At 35.5% G+C, this 23918-nt stretch overlaps 1 protein-coding gene across 9 annotated transcripts in view; it reads right to left on the bottom strand.

The window, feature by feature from the left end:
- Positions 1 to 23918, bottom strand: part of PAM (peptidylglycine alpha-amidating monooxygenase) — a 281560-nt gene that overhangs the window by 20733 nt on the left and 236909 nt on the right. For 6 of the 9 annotated variants that reach the window (XM_036849091.1, XM_036849095.1, XM_036849092.1 and 3 more), the window contains 4 exons: positions 21096 to 21416; positions 12966 to 13095; positions 2179 to 2295; positions 410 to 482 (listed from right to left, as the gene is read on the bottom strand). In XM_036849091.1, coding sequence (XP_036704986.1) covers positions 410 to 482; positions 2179 to 2295; positions 12966 to 13095; positions 21096 to 21416 — 641 coding nt within the window. The remainder of the gene's footprint in view (positions 1 to 409; positions 483 to 2178; positions 2296 to 12965; positions 13096 to 21095; positions 21417 to 23918) is intronic. The other 3 variants (XM_036849096.1, XM_036849098.1, XM_036849099.1) reach the window with 1 other exon arrangement.

Below are 23918 nucleotides of genomic sequence, written 5' to 3'. Positions count from 1 at the left end.
TGGAAAGCTAAGGAGGTTGGGAGAGCCCAAACAGTTGGTAGAGTGAAGCTTCACATCTGGACCTAAGATTCCTGCCAGCCACACAGAGAAGGGTGACTTGATCATTTACATGTAAGTTTTTCCTAGCACTGAGTTCTAAAAGCACCATTTCAGATATGGCTGTTCCATTCTTTTGTTATAAACGTTCTGGGTCACAAAGAAAGACCCAGGGGAGGGTGGTGGTGGAATGAACTGGGAGATTGGGATTGACATATATATACTAGTATTTATAAAACAGATAACTAATAAGAACATGCTGTGTAAAAAAATAAATTAAATTAAAAAAAAAAAAGACCCAGACAACTCCAGAGCATTTTGAAAGCATTACTTCATTAACTTCTATTTGAATAACTGCCAAATGGAAGATTACCTGATGAAGAGCCACATCTGTGACCCAATAATTTCCATCTTTATCTATACTTAAGCCATGTGGCAAGTAAAACCTGCAAAATAAAGACAATTGTCTTAATTATATAACTACTGCCAAAGCATACATGAGAGGAAATTTTTTTGCTAATTAATTTGTAAAGGCAATATAAATTTAAAAACTGATAAATGTATACCTGTATTACTAAAGGAAAGACCAAAATGAATTGTTAAATGAAAATACCCATTTTAATAGAGACCTCCTTGTGAAAAATCTTAAGCGGTATTTAATCATCTAAAAATCTATAAATGAAGCCTATGTATCAATTACAAATATTATAAAGTATGGTATATTAAGTAACACAAATAACATCAATTTGAAAACAAGTTCTAAGATCATAAAGAAATGTGTATAAAACAAATTGTCTAGAGAATTATAAATGGATTTATATGGTTTGAATAGCTTAAACATGCTGCAAGGTAATATAATGCTGGTCTAATATAAAATATTAAATATATGACTGAAAAGCTTTAAGAGTACCTACTAAAGACAGTAAAACCCAAAGAAAACAACTTCCAGCAGACATGGGCTGTGATCATCTAAGCAAAGAGAAGTGGTGTGCTGGATAATCATTAGAGAAGGTTAATCTGTTTAACAAATCAATTGGAACGACCTGGGTAAGAGAACTGTAACGTGGTCAGAGGCTCACAGGCTTAAGGAACTTGGACAGAGTTAAAAACACATGGACAATGTCTTGATGTGATTGTGGTCAAACCTGACAATCCACAAGCTACGTCTGTCAGCTTCTAGCCTTTGCAAGGTGTTGGCATCACAGATTTTTTTTTTTTCATGAGCCAAGAATGTAACACCCTGATCTTGACTAATAAACTGAACTAGATCTCTCTTTTGGTGACTGAATGTGAGGGTTATGATTTGCTTTCAACATAGAAACCCCGCTGTTGGCTAAGCTGATTTAGCAGCAGTTGCTCTGCCTTCCTCTTTAATTCCTTCCTGGAATGAGATGCTTCTGATTAATGGGTAGAGCACTGAAGAGACAGGTTCAGACACAATGAGTGGGGGGGCTGGTATATTAGAATTTGGCCCCTGACTCACCATCTTAGAATCCTATAAAAAGCTAATTATTACCATCTCCATAAGCAGCTGCATTCAAAGTGGATGGCTCCCCGCCTTTCAAAGAAGCTGGCTTTCCCTGTGCCTAAGCAGATGGAGCAGGGTATAGCTCCTAAAGCTGCCAGGTTATAGCTGTTGTGGACACTCTGTAAGCAGGTGCCCCTTTCTTTCAATGACCATAATATCAGCCAACTTTTTTTGGCTGCCAAATGCCATCTAGGAATAAGACCAAATAATGAGCAGCTTTCAAAGCCAAACTACCTATGCATGCTATGGAAAGCTGAAAGCGACATTTGTTTAGTCTTTGCCTTGAGATGGGAAGAGAGAAGCCTTTTTTCTTAATGGTGATTGGTTGGTGAATTTGGTTACGTAACTTTTCTGCTCAAGAATTTTTTTTTTTATCCTTCAGATCTAGCTGAGTAGCAAGTCACTTCATTAGCATGTGTATCAATTCTCTCTGAAGCTCGACTACCTACTAGAATCACCTGGGGAGCTTTCAAACTACTATTTTGATACCTGGGCCCCCTCCCAGACTAAATCTGAATCTAATTTTTGGAAGCTTCCCAGGTGATTCTAATATTCAGTCAGGGTTTAGAACCACCTCTTTAGAAAATGAAAGACAGTCAAGTAATTTAACTCACAGATTTTTTCCACTGGACTGGAGTACTGCGGCATTATTTGGATCTATGACAAGAATAGTGTCTTCTTCAATTGGCCCGAGACCTCTTTGCTGGTAAATAAACTTACTGTCAAAAGAGCTAAAAAGAAAAGCATTAGAATGGAAAATAAACCAATCAGAAACATCAGTGAACTTGAGAAATGCAGACCATTCAGTTGAGATTTTAAATACAGAATCAAGAGAAGGGCTCAGACGTGCCTGACTTCACTCTTCGCCCTTCACACTTCAGATATACCATCAGCCTGAAGAACTAGTGAGTGGTCAGTGGGGCAGCAGCATGGGCAGTGCCTGGAGATGCAAGGTTTCAGACACACCAAATACGAATCGGCACTTTCACAAGATCCCCAGGTGAGTCATATTCACATGAGAGTTGGAGAAACACTACCTAGAACTCTTTTTTTTTTTTTTTTTAAAGATTGATTGATTGATTGATTGATTGCTATGTTGGGTCTTCGTTTCTGTGCGAGGGCTTTCTCTAGTTGCGGAAAGCGGAGGCCACTCTTCATCGCGCTGCGCGGGCCTCTCACTATCGCGGCCTCTCTTGTGGCGGAGCACGGGCTCCAGACGCGCAGGCTCAGTAGTTGTGGCTCACGGGCCTAGTTGCTCCGCGGCATGTGGGATCTTCCCAGACCAGGGCTCGAACCCGTGTCCCCTGCATTGGCAGGCAGCCTCCCAATCACTGCGCCACCAGGGAAGCCCCCTAGAACTCTTAAAGTAATTTTTTTCAAAGATTCCTCAAAATGTTTTAATTCAATAGTTATTTTCTTTCAAACTACAAAAGAAGTCATAACTTAACTTTCTGTGCCATGATAAGGGAAGTGTAAATGGTAGCAGGAAGGATAGTGATCAAAACTATGTTTGCTATTTTACTTGCTGTAGGTACAACATGCAAATACATATTATTAGGATGTAGAACGGAATGTTCAAAATATTTTGAAAATATAAAACATAATTGATTCTTGAAACAAAAATGTGTTTAGAGACATAAAACTTTTTCCATATAACAAGTTTTCTATAAGTACAAAATGGACATCTATATAATAATTAATGTAAACACTAAAATGAATATGACAATTTCTGCTTTTTTAACTCTGTACCTTCCAGGTTATTATAAAATATTATGAACATGTATGTTTATATATATTTTTCATTTATATTTCTATCTGAATTGTTAGTAATATCTTTCTTTAAGTTGACAGTTATCACAGACATTGTACTTATTTAAATACCTGTTTTGGAAATTATTGGGGATAAATAACAAAGATAAGCTCTTCTAATGTAAGCTTATGTGAAAGAGGAAAATATACAAAGCGCCAAGAGACCAACTTATATTTTCAAAAGCAAAGAATTGATCAGCACATAGTTAAGCCATATGTGTGTGGGTGTTGGGGGGGCATAAAAATATATAGTATATATATTTTGCCAGATGAATATTTCTGTAAAATAGAATTTCCCTTATAGAATCAGACAAGTCTGTGAAAAAAACTATGAATATTTTGTAGTTCAACTGTATAAGCAAAAGAATCTGAATAACATTAAATATTTATGGAGAAACATTTGCAAATTTGGAAGGCGACAGACTGCTCAAATCTGTCATACCTCTATTGATTAGTTGGTTATTATTTTTATGGAACTTATGCAGAGTCCCAGTAGGAGAAGAAAAATTTCAAAATTACATTCTCTTGCCATTAAAAATATACATCACACAATTATTTGAGCTTCTTGACTGTCATAGTCTTTTGGGTATATTTTTCCTGAAAGATACTAATAAGTCCCTGAAGCAGTTCTTATTAATGATGCATTCAATTGAATAAAAAATATTGATTCAGCTTTCTCAACCTAAAACTTAAGTAATATTGCTTACATACGCTATTACGTGTAGTTAAAACCACACACCAGTACGTAGAAAAAAAATACGTAAGTTAACGAAATGGAAGTAACATCACTAACAGAGCAGATTTTATAAGATAGTCATGAGATCATTATTAAATTGAAATATAAAATTTTATTAGTTCAAACCAACGTAAGAATATACAAGGTATTATTAAATCAGAAGACACTGGTAAAGGGCAAACGTGAAGTAACTCTCAGTACTATGAAACACCAGAGTTTATCCTATATCTGAAACTGTATTTTCAATGTGACTTTCTGTACTAAAAACATCATACCAATTCCCCTAGAAAACAAAGGTATTGGATTCAACCATCAATGATCTATCTTTTTAACAACTTGTCTGTGATACTGGATAACTTAAGTTCAGTATGTCTAAGACTCATAGTATGCTACAGTTTTATATTCATATGTAATAGGATAAAGTCTCTTCATTTATCATTTCTTTTAAGGCCTAAGTCATATTTCTCATTATTCAGAAACATTTCATGACTTGTAGTGGCATAATGGTAATTTAAATAATGTGAAAATTATGTTTTCTCTGACTTTAAGGTGTTAAAATTTGTTTTCCCTTTTTTTTTTTTAAAGAAAACTTGAGATAACTGTAGATTTACATGCAGTTACAAGAAAAAATAATACAGAGAGATTCTGTGTACACTTTACCTAGTTTCCTCCATGGTAGCATTTTGCACAACTACAGTACAATATCATAACCAGGATATTGATATTGATAAAATCCACTGATTATACTTTGATTTCCCTTTCCATTTTATATTTCCTAAAATTTTCATTTATTCTTGCAGTTTATTTACTTGGGCATGGAATATACTAGTACATTACTTCACCCCACCCCCACCTAGGAGTTAGTAATATGGAAAGTTACCGAGTCCTCATAATTCTTACCAAGTGCTATCCACTTGACATGCAGACAGTGTTCTGACCCACTATTGACAGCGAATAACAGTGGCAGTCCAATTGCCTATTGCATATCTTGATAAAACTGGAGCCTATCAGACCTCAGCATACCTAATTCCGTATCTCTTATTTGCAAAATGACAAACCATCCAGGAAGCCTGACATATTTACTTGTTCATGATTTCCCCAAGCAATAGGTTGCAGCAACAGCAATTCTTTGGTCTGTCTTGTCATTCACTTAAATATTCACCATCAGTCTTAAATCTCTGGTCCTACTATTTTAGGAAATAACATTCCTACAACTTATGATGGAGAGAAAGTAGATCTCCCCACCCCCACCTTCAGGAGCATATGTTGACCTCCTCTAATTTAAATCATGTTTTTTATAGCTTCAGCTTATTTCTCCAGACACTTAAATATTTACAAATGCAAACTCTAGTTTAAATTACTCTCTGGCAGCCATGTAAGCTCAAAGTCAAGAACCTGCGATATTGAGCTTGGCTTCCAAGAAAACAAGCTATGTCATGGAAGAAATATAAATAAACCCCGACTCACAGTCCTTATGCTAGTCAGATCAAATGAAATGTTGTAGCTGATGCTGATGTAGGTAAGTGAAAACATCCTTTATCAATGGTGCTGTTCTGCACTGCTCATGAATACAGAAAAAAATGTATCAAGTAGTTGATATTTTGCTGTCACAAACCTAAATTGTGTGTGGGCATCTATACTCACAATCTAGAAATGTCAGATTTCTAATGGTGGGAAAAATAGCAAAATTAACTAATTTGAGGATCATACTCTTTTATTTTATTAACCATTTTTTGGTGATGTTATAATAAATTGTGAAATAGCAAATGAAAGAGCCAAAAGAAAAATAAGTAACAAAGTAAATAAGCCACAGAATAAATAAATCAGATTTTTATAATAAAAATTTGGATACACAGAAAATATCAGATCTCTCAACTTATCAAGATTTTTTTCTTAGTATCTCATTACAATGTAACAACTAATAATATGGTTTGTTTTTTAGTGTTTTTCTTTTTAATTATCACAAATTACTCCCATGTCATTAGCATGTACAGAGGGCATTTTATGTGATGCTTTAGACTAACCATTTTCCTATGGTATTTGGCTCTATGATTATTAGTCATAGTATTACTACACTTCCCCTGTATCCATTAAGGATCTCAGTGATTAGGCAAGTTCTTGAATTTACTGATATTAGCATCATTTGAATATATTAATTTATTTCAGTAACATAAATAACAAATAATAACATTCTAGAATTCTTAGAAAGATCATAGCTTTAAGGAATTAACCACAACACAATAGGCCCAACCCTTTCACTGAAAATCTTTTGTGATACCATTTACCAGATGTCTATATGTTTAAACTGGCAGTATCAAGGGACATTCAGTCCCTCAGTGGATTGGTTGATGAGTCCTAATCCTTTCACTTGGGATCACTGGAGCCTCATGCAACTAACAGCTGGCCCCTGGCAGTTACACAGGGCAAGTAATAAAAGGAATTGATGTTTCTCTGAAATGGGAAAATCACACACACACACACACACACACACACATACACTCACATTAAATCTGCCAAATAAAGTAATTTATAAACTCTCTTCTAATTCAAAGAAAAGTAACGCTCTAACAGTTCACAAACAGATGTCAGATTATAGAGCTGGATACACCGTTGCTATAGCAAACTGCTTATTTAGTGTTCTAAAGCAGCTACCCTGCATTATATGCTGCAGAGAGGTCTTTATTTCAACCACATTTAACTTTTTACAGGATATAATAATACCCTGCACATTTCACATAGTGCCTGAAGCACTGCTGATTTCTGTCTGCTTCTCTGAAAAAGCACTCAGCAGAAAAGACTGAACTGCGGCCTGTGGGCTGGAATTCATCAGTTGTTGATTTTAGCAGTTTGAATCCCCCATTAATGATTTTGCACATTAGCAGCTAATCAAACAGTTTAGATAAGGCTGAAAAGAAATGCTTCGCAATATTCTCACACAAAAGAACTAGAATAGGGAGAAAATAAACTTCTGTGCCATCAATCAAAATTAAGGAAATGCAAAATAAATAATAGCAACTGAAGAGAGAAGTAAAATATAATGTTGTAATTATATAAATTAAGAGGCTGGAGAAAGGACCATAGGTTTTCAAGTGAGAAAATAAGCGGAAATGTACCCTCAACATTAGGAAAGCAAGGACATACCGTAATAAGACCAAAGACTTTAAATGGAATATAATTTAATACTATGTTAAAAACGCTTACTTCTGAATATATACACATTGAAAAATTCCTATGAGGAAGAAAAAAGGTGGGAAAAGAAACCAGTCTGACTATTCAGTGTCCTGATGGACCTAGCGCTAGAGACATCCCAAATAGGGATGAAAAGAACAAAGAACTAGGTATCACAGCATCGGGCTCTGTTCCATCAATAAGGCCACTGGGAATGAGTCACTTAACAAAGTGCTTTTTGTTACTCAACAGAGTGAGGCACTTTTTAAAGTCTTCATTGTTTTGGACTAGGGAACAGAGTCAGGGAGTTCAAATGTCTTGATACAGGTCTCAAAGGTAGGAGATGGTAACCAAGATTCAAACCCAGGTCTCCTGTCTTCAAAAACATGTGGTTTTCTCTTACTAGGACTGACCTCACTGGACTGGAGAATCTCCCCTCCAGTTATCAAATTTAATTTGTAGATGTAGAAGAGATAGGAAGAATAGTCACATAGCCAAGAAGAATCAGAGAAAGTGGCATAAAACTGGAAGAAAATGGCTTGAGTAAAACCGGAAATGGCAATATGAGAGAAAAGGGTAGACTATGGAAACATTCTTTTTGTAGAACTCCTTACAATTTTCTCTCAGATGTGAAGATACTAAGGTACCACTCAGTCATTTTGAGTTCAATTTTCCAGGCCCAATTAATTCTTAAGGTATGAAAGAATTTGCAGATACAGAAGCAGGACCTCAAGCAGATATATCTTAACTGAGACTCCAGAAAACTAGGGAGGCAAATCTTGAACTGATTTTTATGAAAGTTAGAAAGCAGATAGATTTCTGAAACAAACAGAACCTCACAAGGTTCCATAAAACATTGATGAAGAGGTGGTTTGTGAACAAATTATTTGGAGGGCAAATGGGAGAAGATTCCCAGAAGACCACATCTCTAAGGACAAAACTTGCTAAACCAATCATTCAACTATTCAAATTTTATAAACAACATGTATAAAGATGTGAAAGGCAAGCTCATCAAACAGACCTAATACCAGGCTGGAAGGGACAGCTCATTCTCTGGTTAATTAAGAATAAAATAATATCTGTAAATTGAAGCAATGCTAAACGTAATGAAGTGAAATGTAACTGGAACAAAATCCTGAATTCAGTGTTTATAAAGCACTGCATAAGTATAAATTTCCAGTAAAAACTTCAGCACAATTTCATGAAATACATTTGGAGATTCTAGTAGATTACAAATTCAACACAGAGTAACAAGGTAACACAAGATATGACTGCTGAAGAAAAGTGAATAGAACCCTTTTACACTAATAGATATCTAGAATACACATCAAGGAAAGTAATTGCATTGCTGATCAGCTAACACATGAGGTATTGTGGCCACTTCTCAACCAAACACTTTAAAGGACTGAGAAACCAGAGCACCTTCAGATGAAAGTATCATGTCAGTATGAAGACTGGCTGAGGGCCTGGGGGATATTTAGTCTGGAGAAGATAAGACTTTCTTTAAATATGCAAATAATTGACATGAATAAATGGGAGTAAATTCACTTTGCATTTGGCTGTCATGAAGGTGAAGTTACAGGACACAGATGTGAGTTTAACATAATGAAGAACTTTATGACATCTAGATGAGTCCCATAACTGGAAAGTATGTCTCACAGCCAGGGAATTTGTTGGCACTGAGAGTTCAAGCTCCAGATGACTATGGAAGATTTTGTTTAGAGATGTCCCAGCAGGAAGCTGGAGATGAGCTCTCTGGTGGACATTTGCTATTCTGGGTGCCCAGTGTCTACTGCCCCATTTTGTGCTAATGAAACCTCAGTTTTTCTTTAGTTGACGCAACAGTCTGAGCCCCACTCTCAGTCCACTTGCTTTTGATAATGTCAACTCTACTCTCACATTCCAAGGATAGAACAAGAAGTCAGGCTAAGCCAAAGAGTGGATTTCATTCCTCTGCCCACAGTGACTGGTTTAGGATGCAAGAAATAAGACCTAAAGTCAGGTAGAACACTGACAGTGTTTTAGAACACTGAAAGTCTCCATTTAAGGATCTCCTGTTGACCTACATCAAGGACATAGACTACCTCTTCTGTAATTCTGAAGCTGCAAGTGGGGAGGAGGATCAATCAGGGTCTAAGAATGGAGCCAACCAGGAGAAAATGTGTCAAATAGGTGCTGGTGGTGTCATCTGAGCTACCATACCCTTAAAGTTTTTATTTATACAAACTAATAAATTTCCTTCCCTAAGCTAGTTTGTGTTGGGTTTTCTCCCTTATTGGTTACAGAAAGAATTCCAAGTGATACAACTTCCAAAATCCCTTCCAACTCCATGTGAAGAAATGACAAGTGTTATAATGGAAACACCTTTTAGCACCTAAAAATTAGGGATAAAACCCATGGTTTACTTAAGAGGGTATGTGATGTGAGGCCTGCACAGTAGAACCTCAGCCATAGCTGAGATAAATAAAAGAAAGGCCAAGAAGCAAGCCTCTGACAATGGTGGTGATTTTGACAGAGACCGAGGAACAGCTGTTACTGAGGCAGGAGCTACCCAGCTCCTGCTGGGAGGCATTTAAACAGCTCTAGCTGCCATGCTGCCCGAGCACCAGGGCAGACAAGAGGCTCTTTAAAGTTTCATTACACCCTGCTGGTAATAGGCATTTCCTATTTTAGCTAGAAGAAGCATCTTAAAGTAGCCATATTGACAGACAGGGAAGAAAATGGAAATCAAATTGAGAAAGGGAGTTGACAGTCATCTTTCAGGAGGGTAAGTGTTTTATCATCATCATCATTATCATTACTATTATTACGACTACTATTATTATTATTTTGTTGCTATGCTTATTTAGCATGATTAAGTAGAAAAGTAAGAGCTGATCAAGGCTATCAGGTAGAAATGAAGAGTAATACTACTTATAAAGACAGTTTTTGTGATGATATCAAAAGAGCTTTGAGTACTGAGTATTAATTAGGGATTATTATTAACTCCAAGCACTGTCTGATACTTAAAGAATGATCAACTACAAAAAATTAGGGGATATAGACTATTAAGATTTGATTTAGAACAAGCTCTAGCCTTATGGAACTTATAATTTTGTGAACATGAGAAGCATCAGGATGGGAAAGATTCTGAGGAAAATTAATACAGGATTTCTCATCTTTCTATCCAAACAGTGGTAGCAACAAGAATGCAATTTCCACCCCATTTTTAATTTCCATTGTCTCTCACTAGCACATAATAAATTCTTCTGGAAAGTGTTGTCTTTTTCTTTGTATAATCCTTGGATAGTCAATGAGGAAAAAGAAAAATTATGTACATTGTCTATTCTATATAATGTGACTTATACATGTAGGAAGGATGGTCACGTATGACCATTCAACGAGCAGGGCCCACACATCCGAATCTACTTTCCTACAAAATAACTAACAGAGTAATCCACTTCTTATTCCCTTCGTGAATAATAAAGCAGACAGTGTTAAAAGCAGAGATCCGAGTGCCAGAAGAGAACTTCCTCACAACCATGGATTGCAAAGGCTGCTAGAGGCCAACAGGAAATACAAGAGAGGCAGAAGGAAAGAGAGATAACAAATATTCTTACACCTGAAAGATAAAGAAGAAGAAAGAAGAAACAGATTTAATGAGTAAAATCAGCATGCCTGCCCTGAAGAAGTCTTGCATTTTTGGCCCTTTGTCAGTGCCATTTATTAGGGTAAACACACTGGGGCTTTGGCAATGGAACTGGAATCTATTTCCACATGATACTGGTTATCTAGATGAAAGCAAGATGCCAGGAAAAAGCAGGTCTTCAGCTAGGACAGCCATATACGTCCCAGAAAATGTTCTTATGTGGCTCTTGTTTCACAGTCTTGTGTCATCTACCCCAAGCTGGCCTTTACTGATCCCCTTTTTTTTTTCTATTAAACTATTCCAGCCTCTGCCGTTTACTTGGAATGAATATCACATTAAAATGGAAAATTGGACTTTGTCCAATTTAGCTTTAGCCAGCTGAAACAGTATCAATGGGAGAAAATGATGCTGTAATTTTCTCGTCTGGTAAAATGTGGCTAGAAATCCATGTGGAAAATGTAGCAACATTCATTAAAATGAAGAATATGCTACAATGAATAGTAATAGTTTGCTTTTGAAAGCACTTGTGAAAATATAATTAGATGTTCAATAATGACTAAGATGATGTAACAGAGATGTATGAATAGGGATGCTGAGTTCGATGGCTTTGAACTCTGAAGTGATCTCTTTCTCAGATTCCATTTTTGAGTGTGACAATTGGAAAGGACAATTAAACAGTAACAAAGCTATCAATCTATTTTGAAATGCTAATTGAATTCCATCTTCAACTGCACAAAGAAAACTACATACATGGGTATGTGACAGAGCAGGGTTAGCTTAAGTTTAATCAGCATCTCTGAAAATGGAGGAAGAAAACAATTGAACTGTATATGTGGATCCTCAATTTTCCAAATGAAACCCTACAGTTGTACACTTGAAAGGAGAGATTCATTACACTTAATTCATAAGATATTAAAAAATTTACCTTCATATGTAAATTTGTGATAAAACATGAATAAATGGATATTCATTACTCAGGAGAATTAAGATAACCTGCTAAATTTTGGAATAAGCTTTTAAAAATACAATCATGTAAATGTGCTCGTAATCCTCTAAAAGGCAGTAAGTATAACAAACTGGGTAAGTGGGCCAACTCTGGAGTCAGATGGAAAGGAACTGAAGCCTGACTTTGCCAGGCTAACTGTGAGGTCTGGGGCAAAACACTTACTTTCTCTTGGTCTCTTCACCTGTAAAACGTGAATGATGATGATAATAACAGTGCCTAAATGTTGTGAGGTACTTTATGTAAACAGAACAGTCACAGGAGCACAGTAAACACTCAATGAATGTTAGACTTTTTTACCAAAACTCCCTATAAGATGATAGTGGAAGATAGAATAAAAGGTTGGAAAGAGAAACCCAGAGGGAAAAGCAGGGATATTAGTCTTAGTGTTATTCTTAAGTCTTGTTATTCTTAAGTCTTCGGTGCTCATGAAAAATGCAAATTTAGTAATAAAATTAATCTGTATGGAAATGTGAAGGCCAAGGTACTGACTATTTCTATAATATGGTGGCCAAGCTGCTCTAACTACAATCTCCAGAAGGCACTGTTATCATGCCAGGGAGAAGTCTGATGGAAAGGGAGAGCCCAATGGCCTTAATATGGTTCTCTACCCAGTACATGAAAATAATGAAGTGCTTTATTGTAGTCAACTAATAATTTTCTTCGTTGATCATTGATCATGATGCATTTTTTCTGAAGTCTTGAAATGCCTCAGCCATGTACTGTCTTAACTGCCTTTAATGTTACTTTCCTTAGGAATGTGAAGGTAGCTTCAAGGGGGAGAGAGCAAAATGCTAAGCAGGCAGAATCACAGACTGTTATTGCCTTCTTTCCATAAACTAGTTTGTGAAACTACCTTAATTGTTTTCAAATGCACAAGACTTTCTCTTTTCTATGTGCCACAGTCATATACTAAAAGAACAAATACATTTTGCTCACAAAAATCAAGTTCAAAGAAAACCTTGATAGTTCTCTCACCATTATTCTTAGTTTAATGAAAAGCAATGCATGCTATTTTTATCTTCATTTACTCCTTCAAGGAAAAATTATTACTTACTTTCCATCCCAGACATGGTCACCTCTGTGGAAAATCACCAGATTATTCTTAGGGTCCAGAGCCACCCCAGAAACCTGGCCTGGTAACAAGTATACTCCAGGCCAATCCAGTGCCTCTTCTACATGGAAATCTAAAAGATAAATCCATACATTTAGTGTAAAAAAGAAAGCTAGTATAACCTCATGGAGATTCACAATGATTATAAGAAGTTCATGCAGTAATGTCACCAGATGCAAAGAAAAAAAAATCAAGCCATGCTCTACATAAAATATACCACATGCACATGCCAAGGAGCCTCCTGAGCTATGAATAAAGTAAGTGACTGTGAACTTGTTTGGGGATATGCTGTTTTCCTGTTGATAAGATGCCTTGTAAAACCAGTTTATCCTTAAGTCATTAAGGGGCAAATTTGAGACTGTCTTCTTAACAAGATTCTTACTTTAAATTAGTATCTTTGGAAAATATGGCAACATGGATGGCATCATTTTAATACAAAGCTTTTAAATGTTGTAAATAAATAGTATTCTTGGGCAATAAGCCCGTTTCTCTCTCTCTCTCTCTGTGTGTGTGTGTGTGTGTGTGTGTGTGTGTGTGTGTCTGTCTGTCTGTCTGTCTTTCTCATCTAACTTCTGTGTAAATTGTGGATGTTCAGAATACATTAGACCCTATAATAAACCAACATTGATAATACCTTGTACAAGGAACTATGTAAGATACCAATCTCATTTCACCTAACTTTAGTGTTCCTATAACAATGGGAATGGAGAGATATTCTTTCACTGCTTATATTTCACTGTTTCCTAACATGAGAAAGGAAAAAATAACAGAAACTCTATGACTGAGTGATTTACAATCACTCTCACTTCTGATCAGAATACATTTATACTTAGAGAATACCTAGGTTCAATTGTTAACCCCTTTTATAAAAATGCTCATGAATAAAGAAGTACCATGTACAGAGTAGCTATACTAACTGAGGATATAAAGTTATGAAGATGCTGTGAAATCCTTTGTATCAGTGTCAATATTTCTTTCCCTCTGAAATGCTTCAACAGAGATGCTGAGAAGTAAAAGCAGCAGTTTGAGTCTCCTTTCTCCTTCCCATACTCTGGAGGATGTGGCAACACGCAGTGAAATCCTCAAAGATAAACATTAAAGACTGGAGGAAGAAAGGGAAACACAGGGCTTGTACAGTCAGCTTCTGAAAGCCTGAGAGAATGCTGGTGTGAGAGTAAACACTTTAAAATAATTCTCTCAACTATACAACAGGAAACAGCAACTTTTCACTCAAAATATTCTTACCTTTGCTCATTTAATTTTTTAAAACAAAAATTAATAACACAGCACAATCAATAGGATGCCTGGAACAGTTTTGTCTACAACCTTTGCTGAAGCATATTCAACAAATATTCCCTAAGTGTATTGTCTATGTAAGGTGTTATGTTAGATTCTGGGGACACAAAGAAATAAAGCATGGTTTTGGTCCTAGAGGGACTCATAGGATAAAATGAAAAAACAAAACAAAACCAAAAAAACCCAAAAAACAAACAAACAAACAAAAAACAGAAAGCAAATATTTATGACACAGTGCAATGCAGGAACACAGGAAAGGGTCCATAATCCTTCCTGAGGCTTGGCTGGGAGAGGGTAGGTGTTCTCACTTAAAGTTTATTGAATATAGAAGTAGGCAGAGAATATTTCAGTCAGAAAGACGGAAAGTGAGGATGATTATAACTGCAGAATGTGTTTCAAGATCTTTAAGTAATTTGTATGTCTTTAAGGATATCTGTGTATGTCAGGAGGGGGTATGAGAGTGACAGGCAGGATTAACAGACCCCAAGATCTAGTTTAGACTGGAAAATATACATTGTAGAGCACATGAAGGTATGGATTTAACAATGACTTAATGAATGTAGTTCTGAGCTGTGGTGTCTTGATCTATACTGTGATTAATTTTGAGGTATGCTGCAAGAACTTTATTAATAGCAGTAAAGCACAAAGCTTGGGAATAATTTACTTTTGAAATATATCAGAGCACGTGAGAATGTCATTCTCACTCATGTGTGTTTTGCTCTGCCTTCCTGAGTTGGGGAGAAGGGGGGCAGAGTAATAACTGGCGTGCCTAGATTTGCACAGCAGTGGATGTAAATGGGGCTGCTAGGATGAATAGCATTCATCATCTATCATGCTTATTATCTATCATAATAGGAGAAAAGGACGCAAATTGTGACTATAGGTGACTGGGAACCACTGAAGGTTTTCAAGCATGGGGTGACATGAAAAAAACTGTGTTTCTGAAAGTGAACTCAGGAAGCAGGGTATAATTATTATAATTAGAGATGTATGGATGGATTCCCCAAAGAAAATGTTTCAAATTATTTTTAAGTTGCTTGACTCTCAGGTTGTACTTCATTCATTCTCATCTCAGTTACAGCTTGTCTTTTTGGTGGTCATTCTGTACTCATTCAGCAGCTCCTGAAGATTCTGGATGGGCTCCAAGGGAGACTTGAACCTCATAACAATACAGATATTTAGTCGCTTTCATCAGCTTCTCAGAGCCCAGCACCACTACAACTAGATGGAATTTTGTGAGGGCAAGGATCATGTCTTATTCACTGTTTTGTCACTAAGTCTTGCACAGGGCCTGGCCCATGGTAATGGCCAAAAAAAATGCACTAAATTGAACTCTATGCTCCAGTCTCTACTCGCTTATGTTGTCAACTAGCATTTAAACACCTTATAATCTTTTAGTTCACTTGTACTACCTCTTTTTACCCCTAGTATTGTGCTGAAGCTACCGTGAAGAGACTAAAAAAAAATGCTAATTGGCTAATTATTTTCATTAAAGACAATAAACAAATGTCAGGTTTCCTGGAATTTTTCTATTCAGTGGTCCACCAACAGGTACCGGAAGTGAGGTGCTCATGAAGATTCAGAGATATTAATTCTGATAGAAATATGCAATGTCCCAAATATCAATAAATACACTATTCTGGCTTCAAATGTGGATTTCATAAAATATTGGAAATACTGTATAAAGAACCTTAATCTGGCTGTGAATAACCCTAACTATCATTGATCTTAGATTGGTAAGCACTCAAAAAGCACTACCTAATGGGTTGTTAACCTATTTTGTCACTTAAAAGAATCCCTTTTGGTTGGGAATTTTCAAGAAGAAAAAGCAGTGTAAATATCTAGAACATATTTATATACTTTTGGTAAATTTTCAAAACAGCAAAAGTGATATGTGAGGAAATATATAAGAGGGTTAACACTGTAAGAAACCTTGCTCTTTTTGTCAATGCAAAGAAGAACTATTTTGTGCACGGCAAGAACATTCAGAGAAGTTATATTAAATTATTTTAAATTTCATTTAAAAATATCATTGTACATTTATTAAGATTACCCAGCCAAGATCTCAAAACTTTCAGGACCTCAAAACCTAGGTCTCTGTGCTAATTACAAACTCTAAAATATTTAAAGGAAAACTGAATTCACGTCCTCTTCTGTGAACACTACCTCAGTTAATTGATGTTTTTGCTTCCAGTGTCATCTTTTTCATTATTAGGCAGTTAAAGGCTGTTCTCTTTAAGATTAAATGATCAAGAACAAAGCAGTCATTGAGGACGAGTGCTGTATGGATATGGAATAAATACTGATGTTTTCCCAATCCCTGCCCATCTTTATAAGAGAATCACAGAATGCTAGAACAGGACTGGCTCATGCCGGGTCATTTTCTCTATTCATAAAAAAGGAAATACAGGCTTGGGCAAGACTTCAGTCATCAATAGCAAGGGTGATTATTTCCTAATCCTCAATTACAAACATTTCAAATCCTTATTAAAAATTGTATGACAAAATATATTTGGGTTCTAACTTAAACTTAACATTTTCAATCATGGAAAAGTTAAAAATTTGAGTTCAGATTCCTCTTAGTTTTTATCTAAGAAGTAATTCAGTATATGACTAATGTTGTAGACTTACAGTTTTAATTTGAAAATTAAATACAAATTTCTTACATGTGACCTTGGGCAAGTCAACTCCAAGTGTCAGCTGCTCTAAATTCAGATGTCAAACGATAGGATTATTTCAGAAGAATCTTTGTATTCATTATAAATAAAGGTAATTGTGCAGTCTCATATTCCACCATATATTTAGAAAAAAAAGTTACTACTTTCAAAAAAAATTAAACATTACTATTAAAATTGTATCAATAAATCACTAAGAGGATTAGTGAATTACACCTTTCCAGGAAAGATTAATGTTAGTAATCAATGCTGCTTTCATACGAAATTATTAATAAGCATTTAAAAGGGCATTTTCATTTATCTGTGTACATAAGGACTAAGAGGGACAGACAAAGTTGTCTGTCTAAAGGGACAGACTAAGGACAGACAAAGTTGAGAAAAAACATAATTTCAAACCTAGGACTATGACTTAACTTCATAACAAGGCTCTTCATATTTAATCTTAAGGAAAAGACTCTAGTGAAATCAATAGATTTCAACAACAAGAACAAAATAAAGTGGTTGCTTTTTCTATACTTGCAAATTCTCATTTAGTGAGGAAAAGATGCCTTATTTTGGTCAGGGATTGTTATTCATCAGAAGTGCCAACAATAACTATAATTAACTGAAACTATAGGAGAAATATTTGTACTCAAGTGAGAAAGAAAACAGGAATAATTATAAGGTCTTATTTAGGGGTGTGAAGTGAGGAAGAGAATTAAGACATAACTAGGGGCTCAGAAGTATTAGCAGAGTTCCTTTTCTTTTAAAAATTTAACTGCAAATGAATCCTCACCTTAGTCAAATTGTTTGGCTATTGATTGAGAAAGTATGACCAAAGGCAATCTACACCTAGAGTTATTACAGTTGTAGATAAGATGATGGGATGATTGGAAAAAACCAGCATATCTATCTTATCTATCTATCTATCTATTATTTTATTTTATTGTGAGAGGCAGAGTAATAAAGTGATTAAAAACCAAGACTTGGAGCAAACCTGCCTGGCTTTGAATGTTGGTTTATTGAGCTGTGGCACTTTGGATCCATGGCATGACCTTTCTATGCCTCAGTTTCTTCCTCTATAAATGGGTTTATAAATAGGGTTGTTATGAGAATTAAATGAGTTAATGCATCTAAAACACTTAGCCTGGCTCATAGTAAGGGCTATGTATGGGTTTGTTTTCATTATTCTCCTCTCCTCCAGAGATGAAAATTCAGCCTACTGAATGCTTTATTTTACCCTGGGAATTCTATAAGACTTGAACCTAGGGGTCAGCATATGACTGAAATATGTTAAAAGTAATGGACTCTGAGTGAAGAAAAAGTTGTCCATAGAAATTAAGTAAAATGTAAATGTATCATAACAATATTTAAAGACTCTGTGCATTCTCTTATCTGATGGGAAGCATCACACAAATGCAGATGTATTTTCTTATGTCCAAGGGTGTGTAACAAATGTTGAATCAGGCTTCCATATGCTAGCAAATAGTAGTCCAATCAGATCTGACAGCAAGAGAATAGCTGTCTGCAGTTTTAAATTTATTTTTCAATGAATCTAGTTTCCAGAAGGCAACTAGAATAAAGACTATGATTTTCTTTCTACTCTATTAATGCTGTCTCAATATAGATGTCAAACTAATGGTAGAAACCAAACTATGTTAAGTGTAAAAAGGAGTGCATTTGCCTCTCAATTTACCAGGTTGCATATTTTCACACTGTACATCATATATTACAGGAAAACATCAAGGCAGATCAATGTAAGTGATCAGCGATTTGAAGAGCCACAAACTCCCATTATGATAGAACACTGCCAAGTCATTTTCTCAATTTATCAACTCAGAGTGCCAATTTTTGCAGCTTTCCGACACATTGCAAGAAAATTCTCTCATGGATGCTACTTAAGCTAAAATAATTAATACTTAGTTCTACTACTTTGGTGTTTAAATTTTTGAAATCTTCGTCCAACTTGACATTAATGGTAGCAATTATAATCATAATTATTGTTAACATATTATAGCATTTATTAAGTGCTTTTCTTTAATTAAAGTTAGATATTAGATAGTGTTATGGTAAACAGTGAAAGAAAATTGAAAAGACTTTTAGAAATAGCTTACCTAAATATGAGTTTTGTTATTTTGCATTTAATTTTTTAAAAATTTTGAATCAGAGTAGTGAAGTAACACTAAAATAAGTCATTTCAGAAGGGAAATACATGCACATTTTCTTCCTGTGACTAGAATTTGTGCTGTATGTTTCTGTAACTCATTGCTTTATTTATTTCAGTGACATTCACCCACATACTTAAAATGAAAGGAAACTTCCTGAACCAGATCCTGGAGAAACATTTTTTTCCCTGGGCACTGCCATTCTGACTACCTTGGAAGGTATAAGGAGATTTGGCCAGTAAGTGTATTTTGAGTATTTTAAGCATTTCTTTCTTAGAAAAACTAAGTAGGTTTTAGGAATACAATTCCTTAAGTCAAACTGTGATTTTTACATTGACATTTATGATGCCTATAAATGACCATGATATTATTTCAAATCATAGAGTAACAAAGGCAAGTCATAGATAACTAGAAACTAAATTTTTGGTGGTGGGCACACTGTAGGGTATACAGAAATAAAAATATAATATTGTACACATGAAACATATATAATGTTATAAACCAATGTTACTTCAATAAAAAATAAATACTTCAATAAAAAAAAAAGACAAGTCATGGAATAAAGCATGATGCAACTCTAACATTTCATGCTTGAATAGAATTGTATTCTCACCAAAGAGGGCCTTTTCCCTTTTACGTTTATGTGTTGTTTGGGTTACAATTTACTGTCCTTAATATAGATGTTCAGACAGACACTCCAGTCTTTCTATGAAATGGATAGGGGCATGATAAACTGCAGATTTCTAGACACCATACTCAGAGATGTCAATTCAGTTGCTCTTAGTAGGATTCAGGAGTCTAGATTTTTCATAATTACCCTAGGTGATTCTGAAGCAAGAGGGTCCAGGGACCACCTCTTGAGAAACACAGTTTTATTAGGTAAATTTAGAAGGCGTTAGAGCAGGGCTGACCCTGTTTAAATATGAAGAGGTAAAAATCTGGGTTCCATTTAACATCTCATAGAGACTATTAGGCCAGTCCTAATGGACAATGCTTGAAACTCCTGTGTGAGCAAAAGGCACTGCATCCTAATTTTTTTCAATTATAAATAAAAATCAGTTGGGTGTTGAATAATTTATGGCTTCCTGCAAAGCTGTATTTGAAAACATCAAGCTGGCAGCCTGTGCCATTCCAGCCCACGCATGGACAGCTGCCATGCATGCATATCCGTTACTTTTTGGGGGATTATCTCCACATGCTGTATTATCTGGCTTTCCACATTAGCAAGTAACATGAAACACAATCAATATCACAGAAGCCACAACACAATTAAAGACAAAGATGAGGCGTCCATAGCTTGCTGGTACAGAAACCTGAAGGGAATAAGGTATTGTCCTCTAATTACAGAAGCCAATCCTGGTTAGAAGTAAAGATAAATCTGATAGTTACTGACTTGCTGGAGGTCCCTTCAGATATAACTACTCAACTTTCCAATTAAGATAGTTATTGATAATGGAACTTAAGAAATCAAAGTCATAAAAATGGTTACATTTTACAAGTCAATTGGATGAGAATGTTGGAAGTGTTAAGATTCCTCTGAGTGGAATTTAATTACCTTAAAGGAAGGTAGTGTATAACCATTTCATACACCAGGACTTTACGTATCAGGTTTGAATTTTCAGTTTATTCCCATTGAGCTAAATGGAGAATGTTGATTTGGTAAGAATCTGTTACCCTGAATTTCATATGCCACCTACCCCAATATGATCCAAAGATTTTGGGTCTTAGTAATTCTGGCTCATCAACTGAACAGAAACTGAATTTACATATTGATAGTACTGGACCAAAACAAAAAGGAAAACTCAAACAAAGGTGATATCTGACAACCCAAATATGAGTCATGTTTTTCCTTTTCATTGGTGAGCTTTCTCACCCATTAATTTTTATTCCCTTCAGATTTTGCTTATGTGGATTGTAGCGTTTCACATTTTATTCTTTAAAAGAAGCCCTAAACGCACCTCCTGTGTGTTCTGGTTCCCAGGTGCCTTCACCGGGTAGCGGCTGCTGTAATGAGAAAACTCTGCTCTCCGGTGGCCTCAAAGTAGATGCTAGTCTGTGGAATTTGTGAATTCTGTCTCTGACAAGAAGAGCATTGTCCCTCTCATGTTCTGCACTCTCTCTGGCATCAGACTGACCAAGATCCTTCTTTTGGACTACGTTTGCAATCTCAGCTACCAGGTCTGACTCTGATTCTGCCTTTTCTGTAGGATTATATTTATGCACATGAACAACATCTTCCCTTTCTCCTAGCAGCTTGGAAAGTAGTGAATAGAAATCACCTGTGAAAAAAAGAGAAGAGATAAGGGGTGGAGAGTTGATAAGACTGCAAAATTTACAAAATTTTGTGCCTTAGATAATATCACCTCCTGATTCCTCATACTAAGTGAGAGAGAAGGTTGCTCTCAGATGTTCAAGCATGGGGAGAAAAAGATGATTTTCCAGAACAATGAAAAAATAATATGCTTCACATTTCATTTTACAAACCACCCATTTCCTTCTGTTATCTCAGGAGTCAACAACACTAAATAACCTCTATGAGCATAACAGTAGAAACAAAATAATGCATATGTGACTGCAGGGCATGTTTCAATAAATGGTTTTCAACAAGGTTAGTTTGGATTGATTTGGAAGTCAGAGTTCATCAGCTTTCTAAAATAAAATATTATCAACAGCTACATCAAAAAACAGCTATCTTCATAGGCAAACCCTTTGAAGTTGTCTTCTAAAAGCCTATTAAAATGTAATCCACAAAAAATTAAATGTATATTTTTGAGCAGGTGCTATAAAACAAAGAAAATCTAACATCCACTTGGCAACTGGAAAACCAAAGTTTTATTATTTTGTTAACTGTGTTACTGTAAGTAGCTCCAGTTGTTTATTTTAAATAAGAAATGAATAAATTCCAGAAAAATAATTTTGTGAGAAAAGAATATTTTTAAATCAGTTTCAAGCAAAAGAGATTTTAACAAACTAGTATCATTGGAATGACACATCACTGAAATGTATTTCATGTCTTCCTGTACTAAGAAGTAAACTTGGATATGATAATATAATTCCATGAAAACAAATTATTTATAAAATATTACAACAGATACAACATACGACTATGGAAGGCTCATGAAGCATTTTAATCCTCATCAGTTACATCTGTGGCTTCAAATCCATTCACATCAACTGTGTGAATGGGAAACATGTATATTCTCAATGGAATCATAAATCTGCTTTTCTAACCCAAACCCAAAGGAAACCCACAGTTCTTCCTTTTCTCACTCTATACTAAGTGCTGCTAATGAAACTTATGATTGTGGAGTCCTTTTGCTTAAGTTTTAATTACATTTATAGCACGATCAGATAACATTTATAAGATCTTTTTTATGACCATTAGGAAATAAAAATAATAACTGGTTTAGCCAGGATACATTCCACTAAAGAATATGTTATTAAAATATTGGTGCAAGGGGATATGAAGTCTTTCCAAAATGATGCTGAGATCCTGTCATGTTTATAAATAATCTTGGTTTAATGATTCAAAGTAGGTTTTCAATTCTTGCCCATGAAAGCAGCTTATCCTAGGTGAGATCTTCAATCAGAAAATAATTACCAAGTATTAGGGCCAATATCAGTAAAATGAACAAAGCAAATTACAATGCAACCAATTCTGGTAGGCCACAGTGGCATTCTGCCTTACAGAAGAGAAATTAACCCATTACTGTGTAATTCTCCTGCCCCACACACTAAATATAAATAGCTTAATATGCTGTTGTGCAATGAAACATTTTATATAGAAGGTAAAAACAAGATGATTTCAGGAACAGAAAAAGAACACAATTTTAAAACTTAAATCTATGACATTAGGCTAATGTTGATGGAGGAACACAGGCTTAGAACTATGAAGAGTTATTCAGGTTTGTCAGTAAAAATCTAAAAGCTGTGATAAAATACCAAATACAGAGTACTCGGTTCCTTTGAAATGATCATTTACAATGATCACTGGGTTAGGAAAACAAAAATTTAGCAATGTCAGAGGCTTGGCTCCACACAAATGCACCGGCCTTGTGAGAACATAGCTTCAGAGCAGCATCTCACTTCTAGAGATTACACGCAGGAGCCACTAGATGGTTATCCCTTACATTCTTATGCACAAACCAGAAAGGTTTCTGTTTTTTCTTCTCTTCTGGTGTATGGAATACATGAAATCCCAAAACGTTAACCGTCTTTCTTAGTCATATTAAGATCTTGATTGAGGAAATCTACCTGACCTTGAGTACAATGGATGGAACAGAACATAAACAAACAGAGGAAGTTGGGTGGTCTCTACCCCAGTTTCATTTCTCAATATTCCCTTTTTCTTTTCAGTTTATATTATAGCCATTTTGGACTTCTACTTCCTTGAAGGTCAACTCTAAGAAGATATTGTTTCTTCTTCCTGGGACATTCTCTCCCTAGTAATCAACTAGTTCCTCAACCTTCAGATGTTACTTAGGCGTCACTTACATCCAAGAAGCCTGCCTTGACAGTCAGATTACGGGTGGCTGCTATGTGCACCTACAGCACTCTGCTCTTTCCTTGTATTGTTATTACCCAATGTCTGGTCTGCACGTCACACTAGTGTTCGGATCCAACCCCTGACACTTAATAGCTATTCTGTGCCTTTAAGCAAGTTACTTAACCTTTTAAAATAGATAATGAAAACTACCCTTAAAATTTGTTTTGTGGATTTAAAGAAGATAGTTAATGTAAAATGCCCAGTCCAGTGTATTTCATAAAGTAGATATCACTAA

This window comes from Balaenoptera musculus, chromosome 3 (genome assembly GCF_009873245.2).
Source record: "Balaenoptera musculus isolate JJ_BM4_2016_0621 chromosome 3, mBalMus1.pri.v3, whole genome shotgun sequence".
Classification (NCBI taxonomy): domain Eukaryota; kingdom Metazoa; phylum Chordata; class Mammalia; order Artiodactyla; family Balaenopteridae; genus Balaenoptera; species Balaenoptera musculus.
The sequence above is the reverse complement of the archived record's forward strand: the minus strand, read 5'-3'. Positions and strand labels throughout refer to the sequence as shown.